The following is a 27,745-nucleotide window of genomic DNA, read 5'->3' as shown; positions in this document are numbered from 1 at the left end:
ACTGACTCGTCAACACTTTACACACAGCGCATTCTTCCTCGCGCTCGCCGCCTTCATCTCCGCCTGGGGCAAAGCCTACAAGTTCTTCTCGCTGCGCATCGTCTACGTCACGGCCGTCTTTCTCTTCGAAATCGGAAGCCTGCTCTGCGCCCTCGCTCCCAACAGCATCGCCCTCATATGTGGCCGCGCTATCCAGGGTCTGGGTGGCGCGGGGATCGCGGGCGGCGGCTACACCATCACGGCGTTCGTGTGCCCGCCCAACATCCAACCCATTGTGGTTGGTCTGATGGGGTCGGTTTTCACTGTGGCTAGCATTGCAGGCCCTTTTCTTGGAGGAGTCTTCACTTCTAATGTCACTTGGTATGTTCTTGAAGCCCTTTGAATTACTGGTCTACTAATTTCGAGGGTGGATAGGCGCTGGTGCTTTTACATCAACCTTCCCATCGGCGGCGTCACCATTATAGCCATGCTACTTTGGTTCAGAACGCCAGCTGCCGCCAAGATCAGCCATGGCATGCCTTGGAGGGAGATCCTGCTAAGTTTCGACCCCATCGGATCGGTTTTCGTATTTGCCGGCGTGTTCTGCTTCTTCCTCGCCATCCAGTGGGGAGGCGTAGGTTACGCATGGAATTCGGCCACTGAGATCGGCCTATTGGTCGGGTGCATCGTCATTCTGATCCTATTTGCTGTAAATGAATGGTATCAGGGTGACCGAGCTCTCATTGTCTACCGGCTACTCGGGAAGAGGTCTATTGGTGCAACCGCGGGGTTCATTTTCTTGTAAGTCACTATTGTTTCTTATCACCAAGACGATTCTTTCCTTGTCTAAAAGTGCAAACACTAACTAATGATGGATTGGCTTGCCTGTTTAGCCTCAACGCCGGCAACATTGCGCTGCAGTATCAATTACCCATTTACTTCCAAGCTATACAGGGTGACTCCCCGTCCAAAGCGGCATCAAAATGATCCCCTCCATCTTGGCAACGGCTCTCGCCACTGCCATTGGCTCCGGTCTGGCCGGCAAGTGTCAAGTGTTTCAGCCCTTCCTGATCGCGTCCGGCATCGTCTCGACCATCGGCTGTGGTCTTATCCTCACATTCGACCTCAACCAAAGCTTGGGTTCCATTATCGGATACCAAATCTTATACGGCGTCGGCACGGGTCTCGGAGTCCAGCTTCCCAACCTAGTGGCGACCGTCACGAGCGCGGCAGAGGACGTGTCCACTGCCGTATCTACTGTTTCGTGTAAGTGAAATCTGCTGACACATTACTGGGATAAAGACTCAGATCCGTCCAATTGCTTCGGAGTGCTGACAATTAATTTGCACAGTCTTCATGCTTCTGGCCGGTGGTTGGGGTGTGGCCGTGACCGACGCCATGTTGAACAACCTGCTCCTGCAGAAGGTTCCCCACTACGTGCCCGGCCTCGACGGCCACGCGGTGTTGGCGGTCGGCGCGGCGGGAATCGAGGACGCATTCACGGGCCAAGTCTTAGAAGGAGTCCGTCTGGCCTACCTCGACGGTCTCCATGCTGGCTGGGCGCTCGGCACCGCCGCCTTCGGCATCACCTTCCTCTGGGCGCTGCTGCCCAGGTGGCCCGGCCGACTGACGGCCCCTACTGGAGCCCCGGGCGCAAAGGGTATGGCAGCAGATGTCGTTTAGAGGTGCCGGTTACTCTGACTTGGCGAAGATAGGGGCTTTTGCAAAGAAAGCCCTTGGCTCAGTTTGTAATATTGCTCCACGCAATACCAGTGGAATTCCCATCCATCTTGATACGGACGATGCGTGAGACAGCCTCTCAGCATGATCCGAAATCTCTTCTATTTAGAGCCAGCGTACATAATCATGTATCTCATTATCTAAAGACCATATCTGTATATATCTAATTTATTATGTTCCTCACACTGCTTGTCTTGTGTCTCCTCATTGCAACAGTCACTAAACTCACAACTTTGGTTTTTATCGAGCCGCATCGCATGAGAGTCACAGCACTATGTACAGACTGCGCCAGTCAGTTTTCCGGGTCGGACATCTATGGCGCCTCTACAGCCCGCCGTGTCCCCCCTAACTGTGGCAAGTCAGGAAAGCCGTGTCGGCCCGTTTACGTCGACCTGACAGCTGCCAGGAAAAAGGACCGCTTCCATGGCAATAATTAAGTAATAAGAAGATCGAAAAGCCCGACGATTCAAGGCTTCTGTCTAGGTGACTGAGCGCGCTCTGGGCTCTTCCTCCATGAGCATAGCAGCCAACCTACTTCTATCGCCTTATTCCAGTCCATAGCCAAAGCATCCCCGTAACGATCACAGCACAAGGTATGATAAGGACCTACCTGCATCGGCTTCTCCAGATAATGATGTCTTGCAGTACAGTATCTGTGTCGATCCGCGGAAACAACAAAACGGGAGGCCTCCCAAAAGCTCCACCCCTGAATGATCATCTTCCTTACCTCACGCGCACTTCATCCAGACCAGCAACGTTCAATCGGTAATTGCGGCTTTTGAGGAGCCGACCGACCGACCAACTCCGTACCGTGGCTTCCCGGTGTCGTGCGTTGAGCCCTTCGTCGTCCTTGAATGCCCGGTGACATGTCACTCGGATACTACTCTCTGGCCATAAGTGGAGCGGAACTAAGCGGTAATTAACACCGAGACCCACCGCGTAATAGAAGCAAAGCCACGTAATTATCGGCATACATGTCACACACAGACCGCATCCTCAATAGGATGGAGTTCACATCGATGCAATGTCCCGACGAAGGGAAACAAAGATCTCTCTCAAAACGCCACGGGCAAAGTTGGTTGATCGACCGTTCTGGATAGTTAAAAAGTCGACAGAGGTGACGGAAGTTTCCGCTGTTCTGATCTCATAGGAGAGAAAACTATACACAAATAAGGGGCAGGAAACACCTTTAAGATTTGGGTACGTTGAGTAGCTGGCACGTACCGCAAACTGGCTCATGTACCTAGTAGGTATCCAATTGGATATTACAAAACATGGCCCACTCTTAACGGTGTTTTCAGCACTCAAGGGGATAGTTAAAAGCTACACCCCGACATCTTATACTAGACAAGATACCCAGTATAGGTATAGTGACGAGGGTTCATCTTTATCTCTATAGTTGTTTCCCATCACTTCCTCGCCCGCCCGGTAGACAGACCCCAGACCCCAGGTTGTGGATTCTTGCCCCATAGCCGATATCCACCAGGCACTCAGCCTCATTCATATATCGTTCTACCTAGGGTCAGGCCGGTCGGGTAGGGCGGCACCCCTAATATCCGGAACGGTAAGAATGTGTTTCTTTATATTGGGCAACGCGCACCCAATTTCAGGTTTGAATCGTTCGTCCTTCATCTGTGTAGTCCAATTCGACTTCAAGTCACACCACTGTCATTACTTGCTCCTCGTCCAAAATCCGTCGACGCTCGTCTTTCTTCTTTCTGCACAACCTGTAATCGACATAATGGCTTCTGGGCGTGGCGCTCCCCAGTTCGACGCGCCTCTCCTGGCCCGTCTCCAGGACGTCTTCGACCGGCAGGCCGAGCCCGACCGGACGTGGAACAAGGCGCAAGTCGAGGCCTTTTTCCACCACGTCCAGGCGGATGGCCCCGCGCATGAGCTAGATGGGGGTCTCGACTTTGACAACTTTGTGCGCTACATGAGGTCGCCGGCGGCCGAGGCCCTGGCCCCGGCTCCGGTACGGACGACGCAGGACATGTCCTGGCCGCTCAACAGCTACTTCATCAGCAGCAGCCACAACACCTACCTCGAGGGCAACCAGCTGACCAGTGACGCGACTACGGACGCCTATAAGAAGGTTCTGCTTCGCGGCTGCCGCTGCATCGAGATCGACGTGTGGGACGGCGGGGAGCGGTTCACGGACGCCTTGGACGATGGCGACAATGTCGAGGCAGGCCTGGAAGGGGCGGCAAGGACCCCGAACGAAATGGCCGGTGAGAAGGTGGGCTTCGGGCTGCGCACCATGATGAAGGTGAGCGGCTGGGTGACGGACAATCTCCTTAATGAGAAGGGCAAGCGGGATATGGCGGAGATCCAGGCGAACTGGGCCAAAATGGTCGGCTCAGAGCCCCGCGTGCTGCATGGCAATACCCTCACCAAAGAGGTCTCGTTCCGCGACGTCTGCCAGACGGTCAAGGAGTACGGCTTCCAGACCAGCGACCTCCCCGTCATCGTCAGCCTCGAGGTGCATTGCTCCCCGGAGCAGCAGGAGATGATGGTTGCCATCATGCAGGAGATCTGGGGCGAGCACCTCCTCCCGCCCGTGGAGCTCGAGGACATGGAACGGACCGCGCCCTCGCCTGAGGACCTGCGCAACAAGATCCTGATCAAGGTCAAGTACGTCCCGTCCAAGCAGGGTCGCGGGGGCTACGCGGACAAAGCCACCGCGACGGAGGATCCAAAAGGCCTGGGGGATATCGAAGGTCTAGAGCCTGAAATGGGCGCGCCCGGCGCGAAGCAGGCCAAGCCGCCCAAGATCATTGAGCTCCTCAGTAAAATGGGGATCTTCACCCGCGGCGTCTCGTTCAAGGACATGGAGCAGGCCGAGGCCGAGATGCCGCACCACATCTTCTCGCTGTCCGAGGCAATGGTGGAAACCACGCACCAGCAGGCACCCGAAAGATTCTTCAAACACAACAAGCACTTCCTCATGCGGAGTTACCCGGCCGGCACCCGCGTCGACTCGTCCAACCCGGACCCGGCCGGCCACTGGCGGAAAGGCATCCAGGTCGCCGCCCTAAACTGGCAGAACTGGGATCGTGGTATGATGATGAACGACGCTATGTTCGATGGCAGCCGGGGCTATGTGCTGAAACCTAACGGATACCGGGAAGAAACCGAAGGAGCAACGCCGACGTCCGCAATTCCTCACTGGACGTTGCACCGCCTAGCCGTCCACGTCCTGGCCGTGCAGCACCTGCCCCTGCCCGACAACGTGCGCAGCAGCGACGAGCTGCACCCTTACCTCGTCATGGACCTGTCCGTCGAGCCGCACCCGCTCAACATCACGAAGCGGGAACCGTGCAGCGTGCGGACCCAGGTGCAGCAGGGGGTCAACCCCGACTTCGCGCAGGAGGTGCTCACTTTCCACGAAATCGAGGGCGTGACGCCGGAGCTGTCCTTTGTGACTTTCCAAGTCTGGAACGACCAGCCCGGACCGGATCTCGTGCTGGCGGGAGCATGTCTCCGGCTGGATCGGATGAAGAGTGGGTATCGCTTCATTCGTTTGAAGAATAGTCAGGAGATGGCCACTGATAGCATTCTCCTGGTTAAGATTGAGAAGAACATGTCGTGAAGGGACGTCCCAGATATAATGTAAACATATGTAAACGCCCTGTGCTTGACATATCACTTCACGTCTGTGGTCTTCCAAACCGGTTAGCGTAACCATCAAAATCAAAAGTGAAGATTGACCGATTACCACAATACTTCCACATACAGAATGAGAATATTCCCAGATGACACAGAGCAATTGCTTCAAAGTTGCGTCCATAGTTCTCTCATAATTGCTCTAGTTCAACACCCCGCGCCCTCCAGTCATGATCTGATCGAATGTGTTCGCGTTGTCACGCTTTCCCCTGAGAGCCTTGAACTTCTGTCGAATCCACTCGCCGCTCGTGATCGGACTATCTTGTTCTGACGATGGCGATGGCGGCGGGATCATTGGGCTGTCCAGGGGTCGTAGGACCGTGTGGTCCTCGGGGCGCATCAGGTAGGCGATGCTATAGCGCTCGTTCATGGGGCACCCCTCGACAGGGCCGACGCGGTGCAGGGCGCTCTTCAGGAGCCCGTTTGTCATCTTGGATAGGCAGTCTCCGACGTTTACGACGGCGTGGCCAGACCGCGGCGCCACGTACTGCCACGGCATCTGCGACGACGACCCATGTTGGCTGCCTTCAGCCTGTGCTTGAACCTTCTTGGAGACGCCGCGGGGCAAGATTTGGAGACCCGGCTGGCTGGAGAAGACGAAGGTCAGGCTGCCCGTGTCCGTATGTGCCACGTGGGGCTGGCAGGTAGTATCAGCATCGGCGTGGTATTTGAGCAAGCGCAGGATGTCGGGCGAAGGCCGGGCAAGGCCCTGGAAATCCTCGAAGCGTTGACCGTCTGGGAGAGAGAGGAAGCCGAGAGGGAGCTGAAAATAATTTTGGCAGCGGAAGAGAGCCTCTGGACCACCCCACGAAGCGGGGCGAGGTTACTGGCGATCAGAGGGGGGTACGTAAACGGGGCATCAGTGAGTTGAAGAAGCCCGTTGCGTGGAAGCTAGAGGGAAATTAGCACGGTATGTGGTAGATGTCTGCTTTTGTCTATCAGTATGCAAGACTTACCACCCAAGTCTCAAATCCATCGGTCTTGCCGGTCTTGGTTGCAATGTTCCGGCCTTTGGGCTTGTAGCCGTTGACTTTCAGGTCAGAGACCTTGTCCACGTCGAACAAGGTTTTGATGTCGAGCGAGTAATCGAATAGATCCTTGGACAATCCGAGGACGGTATCGACTTCACTGAGAAGTGCCGATTGACTTGGGTGCGTAAGGTCCAAGTAGAAGAATCCGTCTTCCGTGCATGTTTGGAGCAACTTGTCCTGTTCCGAGACGGAACCAGACTCGAGCTGGAATAACGATATGGTACGAAGGTTTGCAGGCTTCACACTGGGGCCATCCATCTCGTCAAGATCTGGAAAAACTTGGTAGGAAGCAAGAACGTCCAGAGAGTAAGTTTTGAGAAGGCGCGAAGTTGCTTTTTCTGGCTACCCAAGGCGCATGTGGAGCCCCAACTCGTGGCGGGCTGAACAAGAAAGAGCGGAAAAGCTTCAATGTTGGTCAGGGCATTCAACACAATTAGCAAGTGTGTCCGTTTCCCTCCCTTTGATTTATGCGTGTTCTGGCATTCATGTAATTGAGCTCACTTCAAGCCATCCCCTCCTATCAATCATTGCGCTATTGACGATCCTCTCGGGCTATTCTATCTTAAATCAAGGCGGCCATTTCCCCCTTTACAAATTAGTGGTGGAGGATCTGTCCGGCAAGAAACTGTTGGGGTCGGGTTCAATTTGGGAGGGCGACCAATTATGGCTCCTGGCGGGCTCGTTCGTCCCCGTCATTCTTCGGAAAGTTGCAGAGGGATACCTTTACGTTGCGCCTGCTTACTTCTATCAGATGATGCAAGGGGAGCTGTGGCCAGATAACGAAGACCGTTTGGAGACTTTGAACCTAGTATAGTTTCCCATTGGTATATACGTGCCCAAGGCGATCCTGGGGGTCTGAGTTTGCGTCAATGTCTGTCCAACTTGGACTTGCGACATAAATTCAGATCATATAGCCGTGTTTTGCGGCTCGGGGTTGACCGCTATCTTGTAATTATCTCCGGGATTCAGTTCATGTCCCGAATTTGGACCTATGCCTCCCACCAGGTGTATCGTAACCTTACGCATTTGGTCCTCTACCCTACTCCGGCGGAAGAGCCGTACACCCTTGCTGCGACCGGCCAGAGATGCAGAAATCACGTTCTCGACGTCCATGGGGTTGAAGTCCGGGGCTTCGCACCAGAGGCGCGTCCGAACGAGCTCCACAAACACGATCAGGGTGACGACACCATTCAGAACAAAATTGGCCAAAACGTAGGCGCGCGTGCCGATGCGGTAGGCGGGGGAGTCCAGGCCGGCCGTGACATTGTATGACTCCGACAGGACCACGAGTTGGGCGGCAGAGAGCGCCCCGAGCACGCTATCCACCATGGACTCTAGGGCAAATGAGACACCGTGCGGCGTCGAGTCGTTCCGGCTAGTACCGCCGTGGAGAGACTGAAAAGTCGCGACGTTCGTGAGAAACGTGTCGCAAAGGAGCGACTTCCACTGGGTGGCGCCGAAGACCTGGCCCATCATGTTCAGCCTCCGGGTCGCGGCACGAGCCAAGGGAACCCGACCTTCCCATCCCCCCACCGTGTGATTTGGACGAACCACGATTGTCTGGTTCGTTACGTTGACTGCTAAGTCGAACACCGTCGTCTCGTAAAAGATTTGGCACTGCAGCTTGTCGAGGAACTGGTACGTGCTGTTGGGCAAGGTGGCGAAGACAGCATAGTACGTGCCCTCCTCAGTGGCTGGCTCGGACGTCGTACCCATGACACACGCCTCCTTGTCGTCCAAGGCGGTGGCCGCGTATACGGATGTACCGTGGTTTGGGAAGGATCCATTCGTGGTATAGACATTGAGGGACCAGTGGGCGGGCTTGTCTTCACGTTGCAGGTGATACTGAGACGAGTAGTTGTACAGGCAATCGACGGTTGCGTGTACGCCTATCTCTGAGTACCGATACCCCTTGGGTGACGGCTGGAAGCTGTCCACCAGCCCGACGGAGCTGCCGACGCCATAACTGCGAGTCGTGTAGGTGTACCCGGTTCGGTCCAGTTTCGGCTGGGAGGCGATACCTCCTTCAGGGGTAATGGTATTCTTCGCGTGGTCAATAATGACCCCCTCTTGCCTGAAGTGTGGGACAAATGTAAATTCGCCTTGTGGCGTTATCTTGGTGTAGTTTGAGTCGTCGCCCCATACGTGTCGCAATGACCAGGTCTCGTTATAGCTCGGCACGGAAATTGTTGCTTCAAGTTGTTGGGTTGTTGCAACGGGGGTGAAAGCGCCAGACCACACAGCTGCGGGAACACAGCTCAGGATGAAGAAGCCGATTGTTATCACAAGATGCGGGACGGTTAGCGACCAGCCGATTCGCGGTAGCGTGAGGTTGTTGGTTAATCGTAAAGCCTCCAGCTTTAGACCTGTCTTCGCTAGTCTTCGTCTAACGCTCAGGTTAATTGTGGTTGCTGGGGCAGAGGTTAGCTAGTCTCAATGATGGGGGCAAATCGATGGGTTGAAGACGAAGAGGGCTACTTACTCAGAGACATAACCAACAATGCTCCGAAGATGCTTGATGTTACTTGCACCAAAAGCGCGGTTGTCGACTGGTTTTCACTGAACCACGAAGCCCCATGATCCGACCCTCTCCATTCAGACTGATCCAGAATAAGCAAGGTTGTAGATGCCGTATTCGTCAAAAGGAGGACCAGTAAGGCCATACCTCTTTCCCATATCCCGGCCCTCGGAACTTCCATCTTCTCTAGTTGACTCAACAGTATCGCTCTCGGGCCTGTTGGGTGACAGGACTTGATTGCAGCATGGAAATATGCGCCCTGGATCTAGTACTTATATAGTATCTGATAACTCAAGCTTGAACAAACCCGAGCCATGATTTTTGACATACCATCTGACCAAATCTCACACATTCTGGTGGTGGGAGCGCCTGATTGAAAGTCTTCGATGAAATCTGCCTTACCGACGGTGCCTGGCCATGCTGTGTATGGTACGATTGCAATCTCTGCAGCACTTCACTGCTGCCAGGTTCGCATTGTTTGCCAGTAATAGAATGCCTATAATATAGTAATCCCGCCCGTGAAAAGCAAAAACTGCTACGGATGCGACTTCCATTATAGGTAAGGTATGTGGCTCAGAGCACAAATCGTGTTATGCTCCTATTCTTGAAAGTGGCCTTTTGCATAATCTTCCAAAGATCGGTCGATACGACGTTGCAGTGGGGGCTAGAATATATATGACCATCCTTGTATGTCCGTACTAAGAGGTAGATTTGAAACGGAGATCTCGTAAGGCTGGACTCCATGCATCACACGCAACATCTACACCTGGCATAGACCCTGTTGGTAAGAGAGGCAGTGGGCGCTCTTAGTAACTTCATGATCAAGCTTGCGATGAATCCCATAGAATCCAATTCGTCGAGTCGAAATTCAGATAATCGTCCATGTTGAAGTCCACTCCACCAGAAGGTCCAAAGTAAGTATCAATGGGAAACGTCGTGCCATCGTAACCAGTGCCCGCATCGCCGCTAGTACCAGTAACCAACGGCATTGGAACATCGATCTTCTTATTGTGCCGCGACCGAAGCATCATAATGAACGTCGGTTCCGAAGTGGTGGAAAGACCCGGCGGGTTCGCCTCCCAAGCCCGAAGCGTCGCCTTTCCCACAATAGCTGTATGGCCCTCCTCCTCGCCTCCGTGATCTCGCCGTGGTTCGAGTACACCTCGGCGATCTTGTCCCACGCCGCGTCCAGCTCCCCCGTGGTCGCCGAGTAGAACCCGGGCCGTGACAGGCTCATCAGGACGCACTTGAGCGCGTCCCAGATGAAGAGCGAGTCGATCTTCCAGCGGAACCCCCGGACGCTCGGGTTGCGGTAGAGGGCGCTGTCGGTCTCTATGATCTTGTCGGCGAGGGCGCACAAGTCTCGCATTTCATGGTCGCTGGCGTCGGTTCGTGTAGCTAGGCGGGATAGCCGGCTGCGCAGCCGTACCGCATTGGCGGCGGATCGCACGTTGCCGAGGAGCAGGAAGTGCAGCGGATTGCCGATGTCGCAGTACCGCAGATACTTGATCTCGATGGCCCCCTCGACCTCGTCGATGATCTTGTCGAGCTCCGCGCCTGGCTTGAGGTCGACGGTGGGGCCGAAGCTTGCCATTTTCACGCCGGTGCGGTTATACAGGTTGGATAGCTGCGCCTTGACGAGGCAGAAGATCATCTCCGTGGGGCCATCCTGTGCCACTGGCTTCCCCGTCATTCCGGGCCAGATCTGACTGTCGTTGATGTTCAGCGGCTGTTTGGTCTCCCAGCTGTTGGACGGGAGGGAAATGCTCGTTCCGCAGAGTTGGCCGGCGTAGCCATCTAGCGGGATGACTTGCCAGAAGAGCCGCCGGCGCATTTCGACGTCGTATGTTGATAGCTCGGTCTCCTCCCCGTCGCGGTACAGTCCCATCCGCTGGGCGATGCGAACGGCGACCCCAGTCATGATCCAGTAGGTATGAGGGTCGCTCGTCAGGCGAGTGGCAATGAGATACAGTACGAGAGCCTGTAGAACGATCATGTCCGTGGTTTTGAGCCAAGACGCATTTACCAACGCCTGCCGCAGAGCGAAGCGATATCTCGATAGCAAAACAGAGTGGCCCTCGCCAAACTCATAGAGGCACTCCTCGTCAGACATGGAAAACACAGCAAAGTGATAGATTGCGAACAGCAGGCACTCTTCTTCTTTGGTCGCATTCGCGGGATGTAGAGTGACTTCTTCGATCATCTTTGCGGTTGTAGGGATATGGAGAATCTTGCAGAGTGGTTCGACGTTGTTGGTATGCAATGTCCAAAGCTTCTGCGCATCGCGGCGATCGGGGTGGAGTTCTGCTAGACTATGAGTGCACCCAAGCATTGTAGCTGAGACCGGGTCAGTCGACGATATTGTTCCAAGGTAATCGTCATCAGAATGATCATAATCGCCGTGTCCGGTTAGTTCGCAGAGTTCGGCTTCATCGGCGTCGACCCAGATACTGCTGCTAATATATCTGGACTTGCTGCCCTTGGAAATCAATCGCCCATCCCTTTCCCCGTCAGATGTCCCAGTCTCGTCGGAATCAACAGGTTGTCCCAAGTCCGGCAATAAGCCATGCTCACGTAGTATCTGCTCATACTGTGCCAATCGAGCCGTCAGTTCGCTCTCTTCATCCGACGCTGTCGCCGCAGTCTTTCTTGGGCTAGATGAATCCCGGCCTAGTCTTCGCCGGCGTCGCCGAGGCGGGGGCGGCGCGCGGTAGACGCACTCCGCCTTGGTCTTGACGCAGGTCGAGCACGCGGGCCGTGACCTGTCGCATTTGACCTTCCTGCGTACACACGACGTGCACGCGAATGATGAAACGGAGGCTCGTTCCCGGAGCTTGGTCACCCCATCCAGGGAACGCCGGGGCTCAGAGCTTGGCATCGCCGGAGCTATCGCGATCGGGCGGTTGCGCGGGGTTGCGACAACCCCGGGTTCGATGTGCTGGGGAGTCATCATGAAGGGCACGTTCTCCTGATCAGAGTGACAGTACTGGTTCACTCCTGTATCTTTATTCGAATCATTCTGGGGGCTTCTGGTAGTATCGAATTGTTTGACAGGGGAAGAAAAAGGATGCAATTTGTGATGACGGCTTCATCCGCTTCGCGACTACTCATAAGCTAAGGGGGTGAGGATGACGTAAGCAAACAGTTACCGATATGTCAATGACCAGATTTGAGTGAAGCATAGTACTAATACACTTATGAGTCTATATTTATTGTTGCAGCATCCGAATAGTCTCCCCTACTGCTTCATTTCCTGTTGCAATAACCCCTCTTCCAGCTCCTCCCACTCCAGCATGACCTTGAACCCGTAGTCCGCAAGTGGCACATCGTTCGCCATCTGTGGCCCAATCCTGGGAAAAACAAGATTCCCTAGGAACGCCGAGATTTTCTTCATGTAGAACACGAAGCTGGCGAACAGGCGCAACATCCAAATCCCCCACGCCGTTTCCGGGTGCATCAGGTAGGCCTGGCCAGGGGCGAGCCGCTGCGCTTCGTCAACGATGGGACGCACCTTCGCTTCGTACTCGGCCAACCCAGAAGACGGATCAGGGGTTGTCCCCTTGATGTAGTCTTGGAGGCACCCGGCGAGGTTGTATGCGGCCGTGAAGGCGAGTGTGGTGCCAAGACCGGAAATAGGGGAAGCGCAATATCTGCGGTTTGGTGTTAGTCCATAGCCACCACGTGTTTCTGGGGGATGGAAGGCCTTACCCTGCGTCTCCTAGAAGCACCACTCTCCCTTTGCTCCACATGTCCATCTTCACTTGAGCCACCATGTCGAAGTAAAAGTCATCCGTCGTCTCCATCTCGCGGAGAATCCTTTCGCACTCCCACCCAGCGTCACTGAAGTGCTCCTCGAGCAGAGCCTTCTGAGCCGAGACCCCCGCATGCCCCTTCGCCGCCAGCTCGACCAGCTTCTCGTTTTCCTTCTCATCGTCCTTGACCACGGACATGATCACAGTGGTCCGCATGCCCGTTCCATCCGGCCTCAACATAACGCCCCTCCGACCCGGCGCATGGAACCAGCGCCGCCACTGGTCATCCGTCTTCTCCTCGCGCGGGATGCTGAAGAAACCGGCATACATGCCCAGCCGCCTAACCCTGTCCTTCTCGCCCTCCTCGCCCCAGACCATCTTCCGCGTCCGACTATGCAAGCCATCCGCCCCGACCACGAGATCAAAACTCCTCCTGACACCGCTCTTGGAAAAGCGCACATGCACCTTATCCCCATCTTCCTGGTCCAGCTCCTCGAGATAGTCCCCAAATATATACTCAACCCCCCTACCACCCTGCCCCCTGTCTCTCTTTCCACCCTCAAACAATTCCCCCAACAAATCCCACTCAACCGCCCCCTCAAGATCTCAATATCCGCCGTCGGCCCCGTCGGACCCGCCGCCGACTCGGCCCAGGCCCGGTTCCCTTCGTCCACAAGCCGTACGCCCTCCTCGCCCGTCGTGCTGCGCCGCACCAGCGCCTCGATGCCCAGCCTGCGCAGGACCGTCACGCCTGCGCCGCGGACATCGATGTTCTGCCCGCGGGCATGGGCCATGCGCTCTGAGGCCCGCTCCAGGACGGTGATGCGCGGCTTCTGCGCCGCGGGCACGTCGTCGATCAGGAGCAAGAACGTGGCCAGCGTCGTGCCGGCGATGCCGCAGCCGATGATCAGGATCTCTACGGGGGCCATGTTGACTGGTTTCAGGGACACGGGCTAAATAGTGAATGGGAAGGGTATTGATAGGCCTGCTTAGAGTGTAGAAGTGGACAATAGAGATATGGTCTCCATCAAGGAGCAACGCGTTGACGAAGTCATTATATATAGACTTCACCGCAGACGGAGCTACGTAATAGAACAGGGCATCCGGGTTGATTCAAAAGAACCATCCGCCGCTTGCATAGGAGGACTCTCTTAGTTTCGGGCCCGAGTTATCCTCCAACCCGATTGGCCCAGTCTACGCCAGCACTAGTGAACAAGGAGGAAGTTTGGTGTGGTTTTTTGGTTTTGGGCATTAGCATCGTTCGCAGCCCCTTGTGAGGGATGCGGCAGTGTTTTGTTTTGTCTATCATACAGTAGTAATATCATGTAATGTCCACATCATACATAACACCGGAAATGCGAAAACGCCTTGATGCCAAAGGCCTGAGTGGTGTTTTTGAGAAACTGAGGCTTGCCGCCATAGTTGTCATGCCCCGTTCATCGGGCGCCCTTCCGTCTACCGCCCACATTTTTGTACACTATTAGAACATATGTTGGTATCTGTCATCCAAAGGCAAGGGTATCCGTGCCCGCTCGCCTTTAAATGCACTTCAAGATCAAAAAGCGCTTTTGGTTTTTTTAAATGTAGTCGCGTCCGCTCTTCTGCATCTCGATCAACCTCCAGCCGCGTGTCTCGGGGTTGCTGACCTCCTCCGGGATCCTCGTGATACCGATGGCGTATGTCACCAGCTGGACCTTGTCTTCCATGCCCGCAGCCAGCTCATTGGTCTTGGCATTGCGGTAGACGTGGACTTCTTGGGTACGGCAGGTGATGATGAAGACCGGGATCTCACCAGGCTCGAGCATGCGGGCCTTGAGGATATCGACGTGACGGATATCGAGGATTCGTCCATCAGACTTCATGCCGGCTTGCAGATATTGCTTGGTCAGGGCTTCGTAGACTGAGTATTGCGCAGCGGAGAGCCACATCTTCAGGGTCTCGATATCGCCCTTGACATATGCGTCGAGGACTTCTGGCAGGATGTATTCACGGAGTTCTTGGAGGAAGGGTTCGATCTGGAAGTTGGGGTCCATGGACCGGAACTTCTTGATGACCATGGCCGTCTCGTTTTCGGCGAAGAAGCCAGCGATACGGTCGGTGATGCTTCGCGCGGTAGAAATCAGAGGGTTCTCAGACTCTTGGTAGATCTTGCCGGCACTGAAGATACCCTGAACGTATTTGTTTTGGTCGCGGAAATCTTTCCAGGCCTCCTTCCATGCGGCATCCTTGTGCAGAGTGACATTGGTTCCAGCACTTGAAATAGTTAGCATCCACTCAACCATATTGGAAAACTCGTAAGTTCAAGACATACTTGGGATCCTCGACCATATCCTCCGGCTTGACGCCGTGGATTGAAGCAGCCTGCTGCGCTCTCAGCTCTCTGGCCTTGCGTCGTTCTTCCTTCTCGACCCAACCACCATATCTCGAACTGCTACCGTCGTCGATAACATCCTTGACGTTCTTGTATGCCTCGGTCTCTCGCAGGGGCTTCGTGGCCTTGTCGAGCGCCTCACCCGTGACGTTGGCACCCTTGCGGACGCCCTTCATAACCGAAGTATCCCACGTCCACGAAGCACCCTTGCCAATAGCCGTAGCACTCGTCTTCAGGACCTTCCCGGCAGTCGTGGATACGGCGCCGGTGGTCGCCTCGTAAGCCTCTCTGGCCTTGCGGACTCGTTCGCTCTCGATGAAGTCATGAGCGCCGGCGGCAAGCTGCTTTGTCGAGTCGTTCCACTCCTTGGAGGCCTTGAACTCGGTTTGCATGGTCTCCATGAACACCTGCCATGGGGTCTTGTCACCATGCGGAGGGGGTGGGGCTGCATCCTCCTTCTTTTCTTTCTTTTCGCCTTCACCCTCACCTTCGCCCTCGCCCTCACCTTGCTTCTCGCCCTCCTTCTTGCCCTCGGATTCGGGCTTGGCCTCAGACTCGGCTTCGGCCTGCTCCGGTTTCGCCTCCGCCTTCTCCTCGGCTTCGGCGGGCTTTGGCTCTGCCTTGGGCGCCTTCTGCGGTTGCTCTTGCTGCCATCTCAGTGTCTGGTGGAAGCCGCGGGACTGGATCGTCGCTACTGATTCGGGCATAAAAGGTGACCGAAGAGTCGTGAGCGGGGTCATGGTGACCCGCGACGTTGTGAAGGCGGTCCCATTTTGTGGCGCCGTTGACAATAACCTCCGATAAGCTGGGGATCTGCCGTAAGAGGAAGAAGCCAGCGAAGGCGTCCTCAGGGCTGTCGTAGAGGGCACATTACGTGCAGCTTGCCGTACGGAGGCCATAGCTTGGTATATTGTTGCAATTGGGCAACCTCTCTCCAATAGTAGGGTTGGAGAAGTGAAGAGGGGAAATTCTATAGGAAGGAAAATGCGAATGCGAATGCGGGCAAAAGGTAGGAAAACCGTGAGAGGTTCACGACGTACGACTTTGTTCCCCTGCTATCTGGCTGAGAGGGTTTGAAGCGAGTCTGACTGGGTCGCATTCTTTTTCTCTCGCCTCCAAACCCCGAGAGCAGGGATTAACTGGCAGCTGCAAATGGAAGCTACTGGGCCAAAAAATCTGGGAAAATCGGAGCCAGTGATTGGCCGTGCTCCGACTTCTTTTTTTCCACCCTGCCGATTGGCGCTCAATTGATCCAGGCCTGGTTTTGGTAGGGGGAGGAGGAGACTGGAGAGGGAGGGACAGACCCCGGTCAATTGGCGCTACGGCTTTATCGAGGCCCTGTCTCAAAAATTCGAGCTTTCAGTCCCAAATGCGATCGCGGTTCGGGACTTGCTAGACGAGAGAGAGAGAGAGAGAAGCTGACCTCACGACGATAACAAACAACGCCCCTCCCCTCTCGACACTGTCGCTCCCTCCACCAATTACAACACCCAATTGCAGCGGCCAGGGCTCCCTTTGCGTCGCCAGCCCACCATGAGCCAACCATGGAGTCGCTTTTTAGCGACCACCTCCGCCCAGATATCACACACACAGCATAGCTTCTCCCGCTATGCCGTCCGCTCCTTTTCGCAGACCTGCAAGCGGCGGGCCGACTCCGACATAAACACGACACAACCGCCGTCGAACCCCGTGCGGACGACGCCCGAAGCCACCCCTGGCGAGATGGAGCGTGGCGCGGCCACCTCTGCACCCACCTCGGCCGGTCCCGCAACGACAACACGGTCCATCCTCGATGACCTCGCCGAGCCGAGCTTTCACTCTGCCCCGAATCCAAGCAGCGGCGGCCTCCGAGGCCTCGGCTCCGCCGTCTCCTCCTCCTCTTCTTCCCCTTCCCAAAACGCAGCCGCCAGCCGGTTAGGCGTCGACGCCATCAACCGCGCCCGGAACCAGCCCACCTTCTCCGAGATGCTGAACCTGGGGGACAAGAAGCCGGGCCAGAGCGGCCAGAACAAATGGGGCGAGGAGCCCTTCCACTTCCACATCTACGGGCACAAGCACAACACCCACATCACCGTCACCAAGCCGGACCGCAACGCCATCATCTCCATCAGCGCGGGCCAGATCGGCTTCCGCAAGGCCAAGCGCGGCACCTACGACGCCGCCTACCAGCTGGCCGCCTACGTCATCGACAAGTTGCACCAGGGCAACTGGCACAACGAGATCAAGAAGATGGAGGTCGTCCTCCGCGGCTTCGGCCACGGCCGCGAGGCCGCCACCAAGGTCCTGCTCGGCAGCGAAGGCCGACTGCTGCGCAGCAGCATCACCAAGGTCAGCGACGCCACCCGACTCAAGTTTGGTGGTACCAGGAGTCCCAAGCCCAGACGTCTGGGTTAAAGGGGAGTCTTGCGGATCGTATGGGCACGGGGCGGGTTTTGGCGGAGCGTTGCATTGTGCAATTCTGTATCAAAAACAAGGGAGGGACGGCTCTATAGAAGCATCATTTGTATCATACGCTATGATATGTATTTCTGTACTACAGTCGGTTGTACATTGTATAAGAGATAAAAGCAAATCGCGCCGGAGCTCTTGAATTCAACTCGCAACAAAGGGAAAAAACACATCTGGTATCAATCGCTTAGGACCATGTCACCCTTGTAGCAAACTCAAAACATGCCCTGCCCAGAAATTGTAACGCCCCCAAACGCCCCCAAATGCATGTTGTTCCTTTGCAGCCGTTACCCGCCCAAACCCAGCATATCTAAACCGATGCAATACCGCAACCTACCTTTTTGAATGCGACTAGCTTGCCGGTGCTCTCTCTGCCGGGGGCAATGCTCGCCCGCTAGAATCCCGTGTCCGCGAAGACTTGTCGCTGCTTTTGTTTTGTGCGTTGCTATCCCGACCATCGTCGTCCCCGAGGCTACGTCTGTAACTGTTTTCCCTACTAAGGAAACCTGTTCCCTCATCGGCGTCCAGGTCATCCTCGTCCTCTTCTACCAGAGCCCCATCGGTTGTACCATAGTCTGGCGGCTCGACCCAATCTCGCGGTACCATGCAAGGCAGTGCCACACCAATCGAGGCGGCACGATTGAGCCAGGCGGGCCCTTTCTGGCCCGTGAGCCTTTCGCACAAGCTCTGAGTAAAGTGGTTGCAGTTTTTGGTAAGAAGGTTGTAGGCGGTGCCGGGAAAGTCTTCCGAGGTCGACTTGATTATTTGGTCGATCTCGTGCTGGGGTGCGAAGGTGAAGCCCTGTAGGATTTCCATCTTGAATGTGCCTCCCGGCGGGACAGTCTGCGGCGCAGTCCAGTAGACGCCTGTTGTATTCGGATGATCATGACCTCCGTAGGCGTATTCGCGTCCATTGATGACGACGCCGGTGTGGAGGAGGGAGGACCCAACAGTCCAGAGAATAGAGGCTAATCGGCCAGGCTGAAAGTCGAAAGATCATTAGCAACATTGAACACTGAAACAGACCGTAGAAAGGGTAGCCCAAAGAATTGCGAGATATAGTCTCGGCTCGAGGCGACGTTGCGTGTGATCGGAAAGCTATAGGGCGGGAGTGAAGTGCTTACAGGTAATAAGTCGTATACGTTGATAATGATCTCGGTTCGGGTGAGTGATAAAGTAGATCTGTGAGACCCAGATCTGGAGTTCCGAGTGACCGAAGGACGGCTGGACTTCTTAGACGACGACATGGTTGGGGCGTAGTATTGTCGAGCACGTCAACAATGGGCGCATCGGTTGTTGGTGGTTGCAGCTACCTTTTTGTATATGGTAGCTATGATGTAGGTCAAGAAGCCGGAGGTGATCAATCAATAGTTGGTGGAGGCGGCTAGGGTAGTGAGTTCTGTAATCCGGGGAAGATAGACGAAGCTAGGTACTGTGTAGGTAGATACGATAGGTAGGTAAAGTAGGTATGTAGGTATTTGAAAGTACAGTAGTAGTTTGAAGAGAAACCTTTGCCACTTTTCAGGTTGAGTCGAGTCGAGTCGAGTAATGTTGTCAGCCAGGTCAGGCAATCAGGCAACCACTGACAAAAGGTAAGACGAAGTGAAGCTGATGGTGATGCAGGAAGGGACTCCAGGAATAGATTGCAGCTGTGGGAGATGTGTCTCGGTGTGCGATCCTTTGGCTCGCATTCCATCCTTCCTTCGTCTTAAAAAAGAGCTCAGGGCCCTCAGGGCCTCAGGCTAACTGCCCAGGCGAGGTTCAAGCATCCATCAGCCACGACTTGAGACGAATGCACACCTGAATGCGGGACATTTGGGATGGGAGTCTCCAACGCAGTGGTACCCCATTGAGCCCATTGGAATGGGGTTTTTGCAGGTCATTGGCTGCTTGGGGTCAGCTTCTCCCTTGCTCCCTGGCCTCCTCAGGGTTTGCGGCCTAGCAGCGCGAGGTGAGACCAACCTAACGAGCCTATTATGCCGTAAGCGATGCAAGACCAAGAGTTGTTTCGAGTTTCGTCCAGTACCCGTCCAGGGTCGCAACTCGGAGGGTACATTACATTGATTGCTTACCCAAGATGACCCGACCCCACCTCATGTGACCGTGTGTCCCTTGTCCCCTCATTACCTCTGCATCCTTTGATTACCTCAGGTGAGAAGCCTAAGAAGCTGAGGTCCAGCCCAGTCGGCAGATTGAATCACCGACCTCCGGCGGGCCGTACCACAACCAACCTTCGATTGAGCAATCCCCCCAGTGGGCTCTGGCTAGCCTGCACCATGACGTTCAGTGGGCTCGTAACAACAGTCAGGCCGAAATTGCTCGAGCGCTGCGCAACAAACCCCACACAAGTAACTGCAGAGCTTTTTTTCTCTCACTGGTCGAAGCAGGTTTCTTCTGTTCTACCCCTCCATTGCCAGAACTTTCTCGCAAAGCTATCTTCCCTCTCTTTTCTCATATGAGAGAGAGAGAGCGGACAACAAGGCTGTAACTACCTTTTCCTGTACCACTCCCGAGATACCCCCAATAGACCGACACACCTCTTCATTGAGCGTTTGTTGGTGCTGATCTTCAGAGGCTGAATTCAATTCGGCCCGGCACTTTTTCACCACGTCTTCCCTCTGGTCGAACACCTCTCCCTTCTCTTCTCTCTCCCGACTCTTTCGGCCGTCCGCAGCTAGTTCTGCCTTCTCCCACAGCGTGCCCAGCTGCACTGTTCCTACCATCTACATTTCACATCGCGCGTACGCAAAACGAGCGAAGCCCAAAATGCCTCCCAAGAAGAACGTCACCGAGGAGAAGCTCCTGCTGGGACGCCCGGGAAACAACCTGAAGAGTGGTATTGTTGGTCTGGCCAATGTCGGTAAATCGACACTGTTCCAAGCCATCACCAAGTGCCATCTCGGAAACCCTGCCAACTTCCCCTACGCCACCATTGAGCCTGAAGAGGCCCGTGTCATTGTCCCCGATGAGCGATACGACTGGCTCTGCGAGAAGTACAACCCCAAGTCGCGCGTACCTGCCAACTTGACTGTTTACGATATCGCCGGTCTGACCAAGGGCGCCTCCACCGGTGCTGGTCTTGGTAACGCTTTCTTGTCCCACATTCGTGCTGTCGATGCCATCTTCCAGGTTGTGCGTTGCTTCGACGATGCCGAGATTATCCACGTCGAGGGTGACGTCAACCCCTGCAGAGATCTCGACATTATTGCCGAGGAGCTGCGGTTGAAGGATATTGAGTTCGTCGAGAAGGCTCTCGAGAACCAGAAGAAGAAGACCCGCGTGGGCGGTCAGAGTCTTGAAGTCAAGAAGGCCAGAGAAGAAGAGGCTACTATTGTCAAGATTCTTGACATGCTCAAGGATGGCAAGGATGTCCGAAAGGGCAACTGGTCTCCTAAGGAGGTAAGAATGATTTTTTTTCTTTTACTGCAACACACTCTCTACATGATGACAAAGGGCCATAGTGCCTGAATAATCCCAGCTCTTCGACGTGGCCTCAATTTATAAACGCAGAGGCCATGCTGAGATAAGAAACACACTCTGATTACAACAAACACCACCCTTTATTTTGCTCAATCATTACTCTTGAACCCAGCTAATCAAGCATAATAGATTGAGGTCATCAACCCTCTCTTCTTGCTCTCTGCCAAGCCCGTTGTGTACCTGGTCAACCTGTCTGAGAAGGACTACATCCGCAAGAAGAACAAGCACTTGGCCAAGATTGCCGAGTGGATGAAGGGAGCACGCTGCCGGCGACCCCATTCTGCCTGTGTCGGTGTGCTTCGAGGAGCGCCTTACTCAATTCGAGACTGAGGCCGAGGCTCTTGAGGAGTGCAAGAAGGTTGGCGTTGACTCAGCGCTGCCTAAGATTATTCTCCAGATGCGCAAGGTTCTCAACCTGGGCAGTTTCTTCACAACTGGTACTGATGAAGTCCGTCAATGGACGATCCGTAACGGCACCAAGGCGCCCCAAGCCGCTGGTGTTATCCACGGCGATTTCGAGAAGACCTTCATCCAGGCCATCGTTTACAACTTCAACATACTGAAGGAACTTGGTGACGAAGCCGAGGTCAAGGCCAAGGGCAAGATCATGACCAAGGGTAAGGATTACGTCGTCGAAGACGGCGATATTTTGCTTATCAAGGCCGGTGCTGCCAAGAGCTAAAGAGACAAGAATCATGCAAAAATGAAGAATAAAAAAAATTGAGTAGCATGACTACCCACGTTCCACTAGAAAGACGATGCCACTGTGACTGGTCCCCTAAAAATGCCTTGATTGTTATTCCTCGCAATCGCAACACGGTCGACTATTCAAACCAACAGTGATGAGACCCAAAGCAGTTTTTGTGTTCAGAGTCTTGTGAGCTGCGGCTGATGAACCTGACGAGGAGTACCAGAAGCGTCAGCTTGTTACCTTGCTACACGAAGTAACAATTTCTAACTATATGAAGCAGTGTCCAGTCAGCGCTTCGAGTATGGCGTAATTGAACGTCCCGTTGGTATATGTGCGAGTTTTCTCTTCGAGAATGCCAGGGACCAACACGAATTTTCTCAACGCAACATGGCCTCGGCAGCTTCCTCAAGGATGTGTGCCGTCTGTTCCGGCTGGCTGAGCATGGGCGAGTGACCGCTGTCCATCGTCCTCCTATGAACGGCCGGCGAAGAGGCTTCTTTCCTCTCCGCGTCCATCATGTCGACCATCCTCGCCTGGAAGTCTGGGGGTATGCAGTGGTCTCGCGTCGTCACGATGAACCAGACCGGCACATCGCCGTCTTTCCACCCGGCGTAGACACCCTCGGCTGTGGACCTGGTGGCGGACGAGTGCCGCAGGAGCCGGCTGTTCCACCACTCGGCGTCTTCGGGCGGCAGGTCGTGGTAGAAGATGTCGAGCGGGTCCTTTGTCAGGACGTCCCAGCCGTCTGGCCCCGGGCGGGCCATGGGCTTCATGCCGCCGAAGGTGCGGATGAAGTCTAGGAGGGGGTTGTTGCTCGGGACGGCGGAGGCGGAGATCAAAATTAGGCCGATGACTCTTCCTCGGCCTTGGGGAGGAGGGGAGCTGCTGTGAAGCCTTTTACGGTGCTGCAGCCCACAATGCCGGCGAAGGAGTGGTTGATTACGACCACGTCGCGGCCTGCGTCGACCTCGTCGGCGATTAGGGACTGGACTTGTGCTATGCAGGGCGCGATGGATGGCACCGGCTCGGGAGTCCCGCAGAAGCAAAGTTGCGGCGTCAGGCAGCGGGTGTAGCCTTTGCGCTCCAGCAGGGGCACCACTCGTTCCCAGACCTCACCGGTGTGCATGGATCCATGGAGGAAGAGAAGAGTTGGCTTATTGTTTGACATGTTTTCGAGAGGGTCCGTACCGCTTGCACTCATGTTATGGGCGATGTACGAGTGGGCTTTCAGGTAACACCCCTTGGCCTTGGGAGATGTGATAGCTTCCTTCTATACTTCTATGTGGGGAGAGGCACTGTCGTTCAGCTGCACGGAGGCGAGCTGCGGGGAGCCATATACACAGCTCCGTCTTGGCGATGTAACGCCTCATTGGGTGGATTTGGGGTTGCATCATCTCTGTTGGAGTCACTGTAGATACCTACATATGTTCATGGAAATGTATTGAAAGTGCAGCTTGGATGTATTATTATATTTCTCGATCTGCAAGTGTATCATTAATATTACGCTTCGACTTGATTTGAGCTCTGAGGGCTTAGAAGAGGCAACTTCGAACATCTCAAGCTTCAGGGTTCGAGTCTCTCTACATGAGTCGTTAGATGACCCAATACAGAAAAAAAACTGTATATAATAGAAGCCGCCGTCACATCCGTCAACCTACACAGCTCACTTGGCTTTTTACCTTTCACATCCCACCAACTTGACGCTGCCCCCTTAACTCGGTGCTATGCACTGACTGAGCAGTTCAGCCTTATGAGTGATGTACTATGTACCTCATGGCTACATTCAGGGGACCTATGAACTCGAGAACTGAGAAGTATGTAACGATTCCACATGATGGAATCCTGCCTATTTAAAGTCGTAAGGAGTAACATGCACCTGGGAAACAATTGAGACGACGATGTATGAGTGACGACTAGCTTGGTCACGGGTTACGTAAGGCAAATGATCTGCGGCAGAAGCACCGGCGGCGACACGTTAATTAAGTGGGCCCCATGTGCAGTGAACAGCTGTACCTAGCTTCAACCACGACAGTCGGCAAGCTGCGGTTCGTAATCAATCCCTATTGCAATCTCTCAAGTTCGGAGGTCCTCGCAACTCGCACTCCCTCCAGAGAGTCATGCCATAGACGACGACGACATTGACGACACCCGCGTTCAATACACACATCCGACCACCATGGAACAGCAACCACAGCAACAGAATGCGCCGGGCTCGCTGAGCTGGCGCCTCAGCTCCCATCCCATAACGCTCCTCTGCTTCCTCGCCTTTCGCATCTGTAAGTAATGTCGCGCAGCCATTCGCACTTACCAGCATGGACAGACGGCGCCGTCGCATGCCCTCCAAACTCTGGCCTCCAATTGGAAACTGTCAGAGCAGCTGCTAATTGAACCCCCCCGTGCTCTTCACTCTGTAGCCTCCCTGCTCGTCTACCTCTTCGGCATGCTCTTCACCGAGAACCTGGTCATGATCTTCATCATCACGATCCTGCTGCTGGCGGCCGACTTCTACTACCTCAAGAACATCGCGGGCCGCCGCCTGGTCGGCCTGCGCTGGTGGAACGAGGTCGACCCCCAGTCGGGCGACAGCCACTGGGTCTTTGAGAGCAGCGACCCGGCCACCAAGACCATCAACGCCACCGACAGCCGCTTCTTCTGGCTCGCCATGTACGCCCAGCCCGTCCTCTGGATCGCTCTCGCCATCCTCGCCCTCGTGCGCCTCAAGTTCATCTGGCTGCCTCTTGTTGGTGAGTAGTACCAATCCATTCTAACATTGTTCATTGGAAGATCCTGGGCAAGAGCAGAAGACTAATTGAACCCTCCTTTATAGCAATTGCCCTTGTTCTGACCGTCACCAACACGCTGGCCTTCTCGCGCTGCGACAAGTTCAGCCAAGCCTCCAACATGGCCGGAAGCGCGTTATACGGCGGATCTCTGGCAGGCAGCATCGCGAGCAACATGGCCGGTCGACTGTTCGGGCGGTAAAATACACCAGACTCTATCTACATGGACCACTAAAGGCCTTGTTATAGTATCGAAGGACGGACGATGCGCGCAACGCAGGACACGCAAAACGGGTAGCAGCGATGGGCTGCCACGGGAAAGCGGCAAAGGTCAGAGGACATGCCAACAAAAGAAGAAAGTCGGCACATTAGGGGCTTATATTCTATGTACGCGATATCACCAACATTGGGTTCTGCCCCTTAGATTCGAGCGGGCCGGAGTTAGGGAATTTCTATGTACAATAAATATGCGTGGAACAGGCACGTGCTCGCGGGATAACTTGGGTCTTCCACGAAAGGTGCCCAAACTCAAGTATTCGGAATTACTGTTCTCATCAGATATTGCGCTGGTCCCGTCTCCAAGTGTTTCTGGTCCGTTTCTGGCGCGACGCGCCTACTGGAAGCAAGCAGTCTGTAAGTAGGCAGGTAGCCCCCTTTTGAGGGAGGTTTTAATGATACATTTTCTTCTGTGATTAAGGTCTGCTCTCCTCCTTTGCCTCCCCATCTCCATTTCCACTGAAATGGACATTGATGACGGGCTATCTGCCGTAGCTGTCTTTTATGGCCCGGCACCCTAGGCATCTGAGTTCGTGTGGCAGTGCCTTTGTAGTACGTAAGGTTACAGGAGAAGCCCATTGGGGCGCCAGCCAACCAGTCTGCCCGTGGGCAGTCATCCCTGATTGCTGCCCGTCAGGCTCAAGTTCTAGGTATGTCCCTATTCAATACTATGTCTAGTACAATTCGGAACGTTTACTTTATTCACACTTTGTGCGTGTACGCTTGATAGCTGATGGTCGGGCCAAGTTACATTCGGCATGGCATCACAACAAGCACCCAGCTTTTCACCTGTATGATTTAATAAGTGTAGGAGACGGCTTGTTCAATGACGGACATACTTACCCCTCGGAAGCTGAAGGCAACACATCACCGGCAGATAGGCCACGTCAATTACCCAAGCAAGAAGAGATATCATATCATAGACAAGAAGAACGAAGAAAACGCTGCATACATGATTCATTCAACCTTCCCCGGAAACTATCACGCCTCCCATCCCCTAATGTAGATAGATCATGGCCCCGTCTCATATTTTACCAATAGTCGATCACTTCGGCCGGCCATGCCGCCCCGCATCCTCAATGGCAGCGTCAAGCTGCCTCTCCTCGTCCTCGAGACGCCGGATCTCGTCCTCCGTCATGCCCTCCTCGATCAGATGCGCGTAGCGGCTCGGCGACCGCACCTCGGACCCGGGCCGACTGGTCTGGTGACTCGCCCGTCCCACCACTGCGCCGCCCACGCTCCCGTTGCGCTCCCTCTCGGTAGTAGTGTTCGGTACCGCCCCTCCGGAGACCGCCACCCCGATCGCGCTGTCGGCGGCGTACGACTGCGGCCGGTTGTACTCGTTCCGGTGCAAGCTGTTATCTCGGCTCTGCCGCTGCTGCTGCGTACCGGTTCCGACCGCTGCCATGCCTCGTTCTTCCGGGTATACTGGCGTATTCAGGGAGTAGCTGATCGAGTCGTTGTCTTGGCCGATGCCGCCACGGTCGTTCAGGCGGCCGCCGTCGTCGGCATACGCGGATTGCGGAGTGCTGTGGTTGACACCGGGCATCTCCTTCTCGCGCATCATCATGGCGGCGGCGGCACCGCTATCCGATGCATAGCCCACGTCACCGTGGATGTGGCGGCGCTGTTGCTTCCCGCCAGCGCGCCGACGGAAGCATAGGAAGTAGGCGAGGGCGCCGATGATCAGCAGGGCTCCGATAACGGACCCGACAACGATACCGGCTATGGCGCCTGGATTCAAGCCACCGCCGCCTCCTCCGGACAGGCCAGCAGCAGCAAGACTAGGCGCACCACTGCTTTCGCGTGTCGTGGCCGCCGATGAGGGGTTGCCCGTGGAAAATGGGCCCGTGGTCATGGTGATGGCCGTGTTGAAGATGCTTGCGGTCGGTTGGTCTTCGCCGTATCCCTCATAGCGATAAGGCGTGTCGTTATAACTCGCTAGCTTCGCGGCTAATGTGCTGTCTACCTCGCTCGGAGTCCTGTAGATGACAAATGGCGTGGTGAAGCTTTTGCCTTCTTTGAAAGGCTGAGAAGCATTATCCACCCAAGTTAAAGATAGGTATAACTCCTTTCCAAAGACATCCAGACCATCAAAGTTGGCGGGATCTATAGTGACGGACCCTTCGGGATTAACTGTATGTATGGTCAGCGACATCCACCCAAACGTTGCGAGAGCCCCGTCAACTTATGAGTCGAAGAAGAAATAATACTGGGGGAGTCTTACAAGGCAATCGATCCTGTTGATCTTTACCTGCTTGATCTGCTTGTCGCTTCTCAAGAGATAGCTCCAGAAACGAGGACCCAGGAATCCCTTCTCTTGCGTTGCTTTCTTCGCCCGCTGGCGCAGTTGGTCGCACCTGTCTATGGGGGTGACTTGGTGCTGTTGCAGGAACGAGTGGCACCGAAACTCCGACGACAAATAGCTCGGCCTTGTTGACCTTGATAGGCGGCTTCGTGCTCCATGACAAATATTGCTGAGCGGTATAAATATGAGGCTGGTCAAAGTTATATTTGAAGGTAACGTTGAGATTAGTTGCAGGCACTGTTGTCGCTGGTATAGACATTCCAGTAGTTGTGGTTGTGATGGGTATTGGCGACGTTAATGTCGCAATGGCTTCGCCTAAGCAGGCGACGAGCCCGAATATCGAGACATCGAGTCGCATGTTCGTAGTGTAATGATGCCCCTCCAATGGCAACGATATCCGTCAACAGCGGCACAATGGTCAAAGTTCGTATGAGCTTCCCTTCTCTATGCAACGGGACTCATGGCCACCCGTAGCTTGTGAAATGTATGCAGTTTTGGAAAACCTAATGGCCGTGTAAGTTGAAAATGGCAAGCCAAGCAACGAAGCAGCTCGCAAGAAGTGCGGCGTCGAACTAGCAAGACGACGGCAAAGAATAATTCGCAAACCTCACGAACGAAATAGCAAGTGAGCAGGGGAAGCAGAAACAGTAGAGACGAAAATGTGAAAAGAGAAGCAACACACAGATCGTAATGGGGGGATGGGAA

The 27,745-nt window shown here is 54.8% G+C and overlaps 14 protein-coding genes across 14 annotated transcripts; 5 read left to right on the top strand and 9 right to left on the bottom strand.

Annotated features, from left to right (window-relative positions):
• Positions 1-962: 962 nt before the first annotated feature.
• Positions 963-1,662, top strand: PG997_006916 (major facilitator superfamily domain-containing protein; the record flags this gene model as incomplete). The annotated part of the gene is made up of 2 exons (XM_066811231.1): positions 963-1,245; positions 1,331-1,662. The coding sequence occupies 2 exons, from the start codon at positions 963-965 to the stop codon at positions 1,660-1,662; spliced, it is 615 nt and encodes a 204-aa protein (XP_066670154.1).
• Positions 1,663-3,460: 1,798 nt separating this feature from the next.
• PG997_006915 (uncharacterized protein) lies at positions 3,461-5,311 on the top strand (the record flags this gene model as incomplete). The annotated part of the gene is made up of 1 exon (XM_066811230.1): positions 3,461-5,311. The coding sequence occupies one exon, from the start codon at positions 3,461-3,463 to the stop codon at positions 5,309-5,311; it is 1,851 nt and encodes a 616-aa protein (XP_066670153.1).
• A 216-nt stretch (positions 5,312-5,527) lies between these two features.
• Positions 5,528-6,674, bottom strand: PG997_006914 (uncharacterized protein; the record flags this gene model as incomplete). Its single annotated transcript, XM_066811229.1, has 3 exons — positions 5,528-6,120; positions 6,213-6,276; positions 6,342-6,674. 3 exons carry the CDS (start codon positions 6,672-6,674, stop codon positions 5,528-5,530), a joined length of 990 nt encoding a protein of 329 aa, XP_066670152.1.
• A 648-nt stretch (positions 6,675-7,322) lies between these two features.
• Positions 7,323-9,353, bottom strand: PG997_006913 (uncharacterized protein; the record flags this gene model as incomplete). The annotated part of the gene is made up of 2 exons (XM_066811228.1): positions 7,323-8,490; positions 9,337-9,353. The coding sequence occupies 2 exons, from the start codon at positions 9,351-9,353 to the stop codon at positions 7,323-7,325; spliced, it is 1,185 nt and encodes a 394-aa protein (XP_066670151.1).
• Positions 9,354-9,961: 608 nt separating this feature from the next.
• PG997_006912 (Transcription factor vrtR1) lies at positions 9,962-11,884 on the bottom strand (the record flags this gene model as incomplete). The annotated part of the gene is made up of 1 exon (XM_066811227.1): positions 9,962-11,884. One exon carries the CDS (start codon positions 11,882-11,884, stop codon positions 9,962-9,964), a length of 1,923 nt encoding a protein of 640 aa, XP_066670150.1.
• Positions 11,885-12,172: 288 nt separating this feature from the next.
• PG997_006911 (oxidoreductase) lies at positions 12,173-13,615 on the bottom strand (the record flags this gene model as incomplete). The annotated part of the gene is made up of 3 exons (XM_066811226.1): positions 12,173-12,584; positions 12,643-13,227; positions 13,278-13,615. The coding sequence occupies 3 exons, from the start codon at positions 13,613-13,615 to the stop codon at positions 12,173-12,175; spliced, it is 1,335 nt and encodes a 444-aa protein (XP_066670149.1).
• Positions 13,616-14,263: 648 nt separating this feature from the next.
• PG997_006910 (uncharacterized protein) lies at positions 14,264-15,797 on the bottom strand (the record flags this gene model as incomplete). Its single annotated transcript, XM_066811225.1, has 2 exons — positions 14,264-14,939; positions 14,998-15,797. 2 exons carry the CDS (start codon positions 15,795-15,797, stop codon positions 14,264-14,266), a joined length of 1,476 nt encoding a protein of 491 aa, XP_066670148.1.
• A 793-nt stretch (positions 15,798-16,590) lies between these two features.
• On the top strand, positions 16,591-17,451 carry PG997_006909 (mitochondrial 37S ribosomal protein uS11m; the record flags this gene model as incomplete). Its single annotated transcript, XM_066811224.1, has 1 exon — positions 16,591-17,451. One exon carries the CDS (start codon positions 16,591-16,593, stop codon positions 17,449-17,451), a length of 861 nt encoding a protein of 286 aa, XP_066670147.1.
• Positions 17,452-17,856: 405 nt separating this feature from the next.
• On the bottom strand, positions 17,857-18,752 carry PG997_006908 (uncharacterized protein; the record flags this gene model as incomplete). The annotated part of the gene is made up of 2 exons (XM_066811223.1): positions 17,857-18,486; positions 18,630-18,752. The coding sequence occupies 2 exons, from the start codon at positions 18,750-18,752 to the stop codon at positions 17,857-17,859; spliced, it is 753 nt and encodes a 250-aa protein (XP_066670146.1).
• Positions 18,753-20,271: 1,519 nt separating this feature from the next.
• On the top strand, positions 20,272-21,667 carry PG997_006907 (GTP-binding protein; the record flags this gene model as incomplete). Its single annotated transcript, XM_066811222.1, is given in 3 exon segments — positions 20,272-20,904; positions 21,115-21,230; positions 21,241-21,667. The coding sequence occupies 3 exon segments, from the start codon at positions 20,272-20,274 to the stop codon at positions 21,665-21,667; spliced, it is 1,176 nt and encodes a 391-aa protein (XP_066670145.1).
• A 386-nt stretch (positions 21,668-22,053) lies between these two features.
• PG997_006906 (uncharacterized protein) lies at positions 22,054-22,449 on the bottom strand (the record flags this gene model as incomplete). The annotated part of the gene is made up of 1 exon (XM_066811221.1): positions 22,054-22,449. One exon carries the CDS (start codon positions 22,447-22,449, stop codon positions 22,054-22,056), a length of 396 nt encoding a protein of 131 aa, XP_066670144.1.
• A 68-nt stretch (positions 22,450-22,517) lies between these two features.
• Positions 22,518-22,844, bottom strand: PG997_006905 (alpha/beta-hydrolase; the record flags this gene model as incomplete). Its single annotated transcript, XM_066811220.1, has 1 exon — positions 22,518-22,844. One exon carries the CDS (start codon positions 22,842-22,844, stop codon positions 22,518-22,520), a length of 327 nt encoding a protein of 108 aa, XP_066670143.1.
• A 1,008-nt stretch (positions 22,845-23,852) lies between these two features.
• PG997_006904 (Golgi apparatus membrane protein TVP23) lies at positions 23,853-24,658 on the top strand (the record flags this gene model as incomplete). The annotated part of the gene is made up of 3 exons (XM_066811219.1): positions 23,853-23,952; positions 24,091-24,420; positions 24,504-24,658. The coding sequence occupies 3 exons, from the start codon at positions 23,853-23,855 to the stop codon at positions 24,656-24,658; spliced, it is 585 nt and encodes a 194-aa protein (XP_066670142.1).
• Positions 24,659-25,777: 1,119 nt separating this feature from the next.
• PG997_006903 (uncharacterized protein) lies at positions 25,778-26,890 on the bottom strand (the record flags this gene model as incomplete). Its single annotated transcript, XM_066811218.1, has 1 exon — positions 25,778-26,890. The coding sequence occupies one exon, from the start codon at positions 26,888-26,890 to the stop codon at positions 25,778-25,780; it is 1,113 nt and encodes a 370-aa protein (XP_066670141.1).
• Positions 26,891-27,745: the final 855 nt, after the last annotated feature.

The sequence above is a fragment of the Apiospora hydei genome, assembly GCF_038363865.1.
Source record: "Apiospora hydei strain CBS 114990 chromosome Unknown utg000005l_segment0_segment0, whole genome shotgun sequence".
Taxonomy (NCBI): Eukaryota; Fungi; Ascomycota; class Sordariomycetes; order Amphisphaeriales; family Apiosporaceae; genus Apiospora; species Apiospora hydei.
Note: the sequence above shows the minus strand (reverse complement) of the source record. Positions and strands in the feature narration are given on the sequence as shown.